The sequence below is a fragment of the Limulus polyphemus genome, unplaced genomic scaffold (assembly GCF_000517525.1).
Source record: "Limulus polyphemus unplaced genomic scaffold, Limulus_polyphemus-2.1.2 Scaffold5544, whole genome shotgun sequence".
Taxonomy (NCBI): Eukaryota; Metazoa; Arthropoda; class Merostomata; order Xiphosura; family Limulidae; genus Limulus; species Limulus polyphemus.
In genome coordinates, this window is record NW_013671154.1 from 45,806 (window position 1) to 54,396 (window position 8,591).

At 34.5% G+C, this 8,591-nt stretch overlaps 1 protein-coding gene across 2 annotated transcripts in view; it reads left to right on the top strand.

Moving 5' to 3' along the window:
• The window catches only part of LOC106472716 (stimulator of interferon genes protein-like), a 44,640-nt gene that overhangs the window by 25,530 nt on the left and 10,519 nt on the right, over positions 1-8,591 (top strand). For both annotated transcript variants that reach the window (XM_013933370.2, XM_022401257.1), the window contains exon 4: positions 2,101-2,202. In XM_013933370.2, the coding sequence (XP_013788824.2) occupies positions 2,101-2,202 (102 nt within the window). The remainder of the gene's footprint in view (positions 1-2,100; positions 2,203-8,591) is intronic.

Genomic DNA, 8,591 nt, shown 5'->3' on the forward strand with positions numbered 1-8,591 from the left:
GTAGGACTAATATAAACTACCTACAAAACAATAATAATAGATAGTAGGAGTGACGTATTTATTATTTATTATGAAAGGATTAACTATATATACATATATATGTGATGTGTGTATATATATATATATATATATATATAACTTTTCAGTCACAATTTTTAACATTCTAGTACACCTACATTTACTTCCTTTTTGAAAAGTTTTTCTTTACTTGTAAATGATTATCTTAGTCAGGTTGAAAACTTGTATTATTATTTCTAGTAATATGACTAATGTAAAAATAAAAATGAACACTTCAGATTTTTAATTAAAATTAAATAGCTTTAATAATTATTTATAACCATATTTAAAAAAATTCATTGTTGCATTGGTGAATAGGATGACTGTTTCCAAGTATTTTAAAAAAGTCAGTATTTACTAAGTCATATATCATTTTCACTTATTTTAGACATCAACAATACAGAAAACATCTTCCTCATAAAAATCTTAACTTCTAAACAATGAAAAATTGGTATTGTAACAAGTTTATGCTATAACTTATCCTAAACAATACTAACTATAAAAACAAATCTCTTAAAGTCCAAACACATTGTTAGAATGTCTGGAAAAAGTCATAAAGTACAAGGCACTGATATTTATATTGTTGCATTAGCTAAAAAACATGTTAGTGAATGGCTGAGGCCCTAACTGGATTGCTATACACTTCAGCTATAAAAAAACCTCAACAAAGTTTTTATGGTAATTAACATTGACACTTAATGTAACAATGTATTTTTTAAAATTAAACACTCCCTTTTCCTCTGTACCTGTTTATTCAACATTAAATAATACAGTTATTAATTTTTGAAAAAAAAATGGGTGTATGAAGTTTGTTTCCTCCCTAGTCTCCTCCCTTACATCTATTCCTGCTTATACAACATTAGAAACACAGTATATTAAATCCTGAAGATTGGGGGTGTGTGGACCTCCTCCCCTAGATCTACACTTACTTATGCAACATTAAATAATACAATTATTAATTTCTGAAAATAAATAGAATGGAGTGGTTTTCAGACTCCCTGAATCCCTCTCCTCAATCCAAGCTTGCTTATATGACAAAAGAGAATACAATTATGTATTAGAAACACAATGTAAAATAGCAGTAAATTTACACTTGCAGTACAGTACTTCCCTCTTCTCACAAGAATAGCTGTTCTCATTCATTGCTGCCCTCTATATGCAAGTACAATACTTCCTCAACCACCAGACTATCGAACCTGTTCCAAATCATTCATTGGGGTTTTTCTCCCATCTGTTTGTTGTTTACAAAAAGATCGAGGACTGGAGTCTTGCCTCAATTGATTTGTTCACCCCCTATGTTTCACCATGGAGTCCTACCTCACTTAACAGGGGAAATTTTTTCTGGGTCTCTGGATGACCAAGATGGACGTCTCCAATGCCTATCTGCATATTCCCATCTTTGAACAATCTCATCCTTATCTTCGGTTTGTTCATTGAGGGGTGGTGTACCAATTTGTGCCCTACCCTTCAGGCTAGCTTCTACTTGTTATGTTTTCTATTGGGTGGTGGCTCCTACTGTGGATATCTAATGCATATTTAATTTACTTTATCAGTACAGTTTCTTTATTATGGGATATCAGTAGCTATAAAACTCCATCATATATATTTTGGTATAAAACACATAATTTTTCATTTTTGCTTTCATTAGCATGAATATGCATATTTTGAACTTGAAGGGACTTTTTTACATTCAAATATATCAGATGGATCTGCTTTTCTACGTCTATTGGTTTTTTGACTGTAGATATTGCTCAGGAAAGTGACAACCACCTTGGCAGAGGTCCCATATATATCCATGACACATAAAACTTTTCTTAATGAATTCTTTGTATTTGATATTGTTCTACAAATGGTACAAATGTCATAGACTCATGTAAAAAGATACAAATAGATCAATTTTCAAAAATAATTAAAAACTTGTGAATTGACTCTTAATATTTCATATGCATTAAGCTTATTAAGAAAGTTAAAGCTTAAGTTCTTTATCTCCACACTTTCATATCGTCTAACAGATTATATATTTTGATTATTTTCTCTGTACAGTTACTGGTGAATAATCCAGCTCTATTTTGGTCAGTCTTTATGAGCAATTTTGACAGCAGTTGTGCTCTGTTGATTGTAATGTTAATTCTCTTTCAATTTAAGGTGAGTTTAGTATTTTTTATATTTCATTGGTTTGTTATAGTCTCTGTTGAAATGAAGCTTTAATTTTTATTTATGCTACATATAAAATATCAACTATAATTAGCAACTCTGTTTATTATTCTATACTTCATGAAACTGTTTGTTATAAATGGCTTGTAAACAATGTTTAGCAATTTGTTTTTTATTCTAGACTTTATGAAACTAATTGTGTTAATAGAATGGACAGTGTCATATAGGTTTAGCAACTTTTTTATTTTAGACTTTATGAAACTAATTGTGTTAATAGAATGGACAGTGTCATATAGGTTTAGCAACTTTTTTATTTTAGACTTTATGAAACTAATTGTGTTAATAGAATGGACAGTGTCATATAGGTTTAGCAACTTTTTTATTTTAGACTTTATGAAACTAATCGTGTTAATAGAATGGACAGTGTCATATAGGTTTAGCATTTTTTATTTTAGACTTTATAAAACTAATTGTGTTAATAAAATGGACAGTGTCATATAGGTTTAGCAACTTTTTTTCATTATATACTTTATGAAACAACTTGTGTTAATAGTATTGACAGTATAAACTAGGTTTAGCAACATTTTTATTCTAGACTTCAGGAAACTATTTGTGTTAATAGAATGGACAGTGTCAACTAAGTTTAGCAACTGTTTTTATTCTAGAATTTATTAAGCTATTAATGTTAATAGAATGGACTTCATTGATTAGGCTTAGCAAGTTTGTTTTTTATTTTAGACTTCATCAATGTGGTTTAATGATATACATGTATTTAGTTTTAAGGGAAATAGCTCTGTTTTTGTTTAAACTTCTGAAAAACATCAGCTTCTCTTTTGTAAGTGAAAATAAAAATCATAAACCTAGATGTTTCACTTCTTCTGAAGTTTCCTCAGCTGGTAAAGAGATTAGAATGTACTTTGTTTTTTAAATTATTTAAATGCAAGTAATTTGTATAAGATATTGTCCAAATATGATTTCCCTTTGTCATGCTTGTGGTATAAGGTTTTTACATTGAGATGTACATAAAATTGAAATTAAATTTGGTACATACACAGGTGCATAGATATACATGCACATAAATACACATGTATGTGCACCAAATAAAAATAAAATGTTTTTAAATTGGTGCAAGAAAGTTAGGCCAACTGACTAAACCATAACCTGAGGGGAAATCATGTGTGAGGTAATCAGATTGTTAAAGGAATTTATAGTTATGATTTCTCATCTCTTTTCATACTTAACAGTGATAATTGTAGGATTAGGGGACATAAATATACATTTTGGCAAGGTAGGAGTCATCTTCAGCTAAGACATCTTTATTTTTCTAACAAGGAATGGGTTGCTTTCAAGTGTGGTGGATGTAGTTAAGGGAAAGTTTGTTAAATAGTTGAATGATAAGGGATGGCTTTGAGTGTTTTATTGATATTTTAAACTTTGTGTTACTGGATGGGATGGCCTAGATGGAGAAATAGGTCCCTTGTTATCCTTAGATTATGTATATTTATATATATATACATATGATAGGTGGACAAAGAAGCAAGTTAATCTTGACCCAGGGCTCCTACAGGCTAGGAAGCCAGGAAAAGTCAGTGAATTTTATATGTTGAATGCTGGACTCAAGGAACATCCTGGAATTTCTTTTTTAAAGACAAAGACTGGGAAATATTCAGTGAGTTTCATGTGATTCAGGGATGCTTCTTGGACACAGATTATCTTTAAACACCAAAAAATTGCAGAAAGGTATTCTGGTGCATTTAGCAATATGCATATTTTATACACAAATTGTTTTTTCTCTGTATCATTGTTTCTCGTGGAAGGTGAGAATAATAGATTTTATAAACAGAAATTAGGTTTCCACCCAAAATAAAGTAAGGGCTCTGAACAAGGCTTTGTCTCGTCTTCCTAAACATCGTAGAGGATCATTTTACTACAGCTTAAAAACCCTTAACAAATACTATTTAGCTGTTTCTACTAAATAAGTTTTGTGCTTAGAAATTATAATGGATTAATAAAACATCCCCATATCATAGACATATTTCTGTAGGAAAGATTTGAACTTTGTCAAAATTAAAACTAACAATTTGATTATCTTAGTAAAGTCTAGTATACACTATCATAAACAAATAGCTAAACTATCTTTCTTGTTTATATTTTGATAAAGTATCAATATTCTGAGAATAATGTGAATTTGATTTGGAGGGAAAATGGTAGTAGTTCGAGAAAAATTGTCTTTCACTCAACAGGCATCAAAAATCTGTCTACTGAGTCCCAAAGGTAAAACATGAAATCAAGAAAAAAAAGCTGAAAAGAGAGGTAAAATGTGGAAAGAGAAAGTGAATGATACAAAGCTAGACTTGCACTTGAATAGAAAATGGAAAAAACCTCGTGTGGAAAGTAAATATGGGAAAGTCAGTATTCCAATACAATAACTTACTTCTGCTCACATAATAGCTTTTCTCGACAACTACTCTCCTTTATATGTACAAATTTTCCCTCCTTATGCTCCCACGTGTTATAGCTGCAAATGAGCAAGCAACAACCCTCTACCAACAGGAGCGTGACACACCCTCTTAGCACAGCTAACTCCTTCTATACTGTGGAACCCATTCTTCACTTTTTTGATTTGGCACTCTCGAGTGCAGACATGTTTTAATTTTGCTCGTTTTTACTTCATTGTTTTTTATATTTTGCCAGATTTTTTAAACAAATGACTCGGTTGTTTTTACATTTTGCTTTATTCGGGCATTAATTTGTTGATTGAATTTGTTTTACCCACTCAAGTTTCTTTTATTTAAATTCTTAAATAAGTGTTACAACTACTACTTTTGTAATGGTTGTCACTATACAACAACTATCATTTCTGTGAATTTGGGCCCCAGTATTTCAGTGAGGTGGTTTTGGTCTTTTTTTTCAATTAATTGGATTCTATCTTATGGCCTGATATCTCTCTTGTATCAGGGTTAGATGTACCACTCCCTGGTGTGTCTGGTTTGAATGATGACATTTTTGGACAGTTTTCTACCACCACCTTCCTTTGCCATGCAGTCAAGGACTAATGTTATGAATATTCCCACATTTCTCGTCAACCATTCCTTGACATAATTTCCCTGGTATGATACTTTTTGTCAGTTTCCTCTTCCTATACAGATTTGAGGTTCCATGCTAAAGTTCATAACTCAGTTACATTCTGGGCTTTTTTTTTTTTCCTGGACTCTCAAACCTTCGAGTCTTTCATTCAGACATGGAGATGAAACCCTGTAAATGTAATGTACTTTTCCCATTTTCATCTACACCTTCCCCATTTCCTTCATTACCTTGTCCCGCCATACCTCTTGTCACCATATATATCCACCGGGCCTTTGTGAGGTTTTTCTTCTTCTACTTTTGTACCTGTATTGCTGGCCTCTGTGTTGGTGGGATCTTTTTGGTGGTGCTCACTATTTACTCTAATGTGTCTCCCTCCTCTAGTTCTTCCTTGACCTTTGTTTGATGCCACACTTTGCAACTTTTGGTGTTTGAGTGTCTTTCTACCTCCTTTCGAGTGCTTCCTTAACAAGTTTTGGTGGTGAGCTCCATTTCTTCCAGGCATTCACCATAGATACTTGGGTGCTTTATGGTTGGATAGGGCTCTCCTTTTACCATCCTCCACTTCTCACGGACCTTTTCCTTACCTCCTTCTTGGGATCCATTTTCTTCCTCACCAGCATTTGTCAGAATCAGTAGAGGTTCTTTTCTATTTGGTTGCTGTCCTACCAGTCAATTCCCCTTATCTGGGGTTCTTTTCCTGGTTGTTTGAAATTTGTTATTCCAACAGATTTGATGTCCTGTAATTATTCCCCAACCTCGACTCTTTCACTGACCTTCTTTGTTTTTCTATGCAGTTTTTTTTCCCCACACAAACACATAGGTGTTTGAATGTCCAAGGTAGACATCTTGGATGCTTCCCTTCACATACCTATTTTCTTCTGCATCCTGGCTTTGGCTTCATTTTTGTCCTTGGGGATGGGGGGGTGTCAGGTCTTTTCATTCTGTGCTTTACTGTTGGGTCCCTATGTTTTGGTTGAGTGAACTTTGCCAACCTTCTGTGTGCACATGGTTTGCAGTTTCTTCTTCACTGGAATGACTGGCTGCCTTTGGTTCTGTCTCTTCAGTCATCACACTCACATTTTCCTTTTGGGAAAGCTACACATGGGGGTTGGCTTGTTTAATTGGTGGTTTATTTTCTTCTCCTGACCCAGTACCTAGGAGTAGGGGTTGGTTTTCTCCAACTCCTACCTTGGTAGGGCCCAGACTTCTCTTTCTTAGTTGCATTTGTTGGAGCTAATGGTTGTCAATGCTAAATTCTCTCCTTCAGCCATTGCTAATGTGGCTCTATTGCTTTTGAGGACTTGAGCTTCCATGGAAACCTTTCTTTCCTTGGATCATGCTCCCTTGCATGACCTTCAGTGGCTATTGCATGGTCTGTGGAGTTTCATTTGGGATCGTTTGGATTTCATTTTCATCCTTCCTCCATTTGTAAGGTCGTTTTTGCCTAGTGGCTCTACAGGGACAGCACCATGGCTGGCATTCCTCTTCCACCTCCCTCTCCTATGTTGTATTTTTTACCTGATACATCACATGGGTTTGCTTGTCTTTGGTCAGGTCATGGCCACATCACTCTTTTGGAATTTCTTGCAGTTCACTGGGTGTTGGATTATTGCCTCCCATTAATACAGGGTAGGTTGCTCATGATCCATTTTAACTGTTCAACCTTTGTCTTTTCCAATATTGACTGGGGGGGGGGCTACTTATTCTTTTTCACTTTGTTCTCAAATGTTGGATATCCATTTCTGGATCCACTCATTGCACATCTGTTTGTTGAATTTTCACTTCCTGGGTGCTCTTTCTTGTTGCACATTGGTTATTTCATCCAAACAAGATTCTCCCCACGAAGTGGTCTCCATGTCATCCATTGGTTATGCTCCCAGTGGGGCACTCCTGTACTGGTCATATTTTGCCTCTCTCATCAATGCCACACTTCCTCAGTTTTGATCTCTGGTTCTTCATTTATTGGCTTTGGCAATGAATACCTTCAGTCTGGATTGGACCAATGATTACAGGTATGCATACCCTCCTATTTGTCTCTTTCCCTGGGGTTTGTTTGTCCTTCAAATCACTGTATGTTGAGTTCTTCTCATTGTCTCATTATGACCTACACAACTTTTGTTCCCTGTTCTTCCTTTCTTGCAGCTATCTTCTCTTTTCACTGTTCTTCTATTCAGGTCCCTTCTCCTCTAGTACTACTCACTGGTGTTTCTTCTTGTCTTACCAATACTCCAGCCTCACTCTTGACCTTTGTCTAGTACATTTTGGGGTGATCCAGGCTCTCTTCACACGTGGCAGCCCTTATCACTCTTTCAATCCATCATTCTTTCTTGGTGGTCTCTAAGAGACAATGACATGTTATGTCATTGATTACTGCATCATGGTTACTTGCTTTCGTCCTTGAATTCCTCACCATTCTATATTTCACTTGACTGTTTCACAATGATTTGTTTGTGTTGACCTTTTATAGGCTATGGGGTGGCCATATCTTCACTCTTCATTTTTTACCATTCCTTGCTGTGTATTTTTTCTCATATCATATCTCTCTTACTTTTGTCCATTTTCTCTCCTCTCTCCCTTCTTGCCCACTTCTCCTTCACAACTAGGATTTCCATGTCATTCTCCAAGCTCTTCCCCAGCATCCTTTTAAACCATTAACTACTTGTTCTTTATTTCACCTATTTTGCTCCTTTTTTCCAATTGACATTTTAAGTGTTTGCTCTCAATGTATTATGTATCCATTCACCTCATGTGTTCCTTCTGAAGACCTCAGTGGATTTTGAGGGACACATCTCTTTCATACCCGAATTCATCCTTTCCACTTCTCATTTGTATTCCCGTTATGATCTGGATCAGCTCCTCTGTCTATTTTGTGCTCTTTGATGTTTATTTGTTCTAGTTTCCACCTCCTCTTTTTTTGTAGTTGGAATTCTTCTCCCATGCATGACCTCTCCTCTGTGACCCTCACCAGTTGGTTTTGCCTACTCATTCATTTGATTTATTCTTCCATGTCTTAGGTTTCCTATTGTATTTTCATTGTATCCACCCACTATTCATGCTTGGAGATGGCTTAAATGGGCAATGAAGAAAAACTTTAATATAAGATTAACATAACAGCAAATGTACAAGATTTTGTAGGTGGTGATCAATAATATATTGAATTTCATTAATAGAAACATGTGATCATTAATATATTGAATTTCATTAATAGAAACATGTGATCATTAATATATTGAATTTCATTAATAGAAACATGTGATCATTAATATATTGAATTTCATGAATAGAAACGTGTG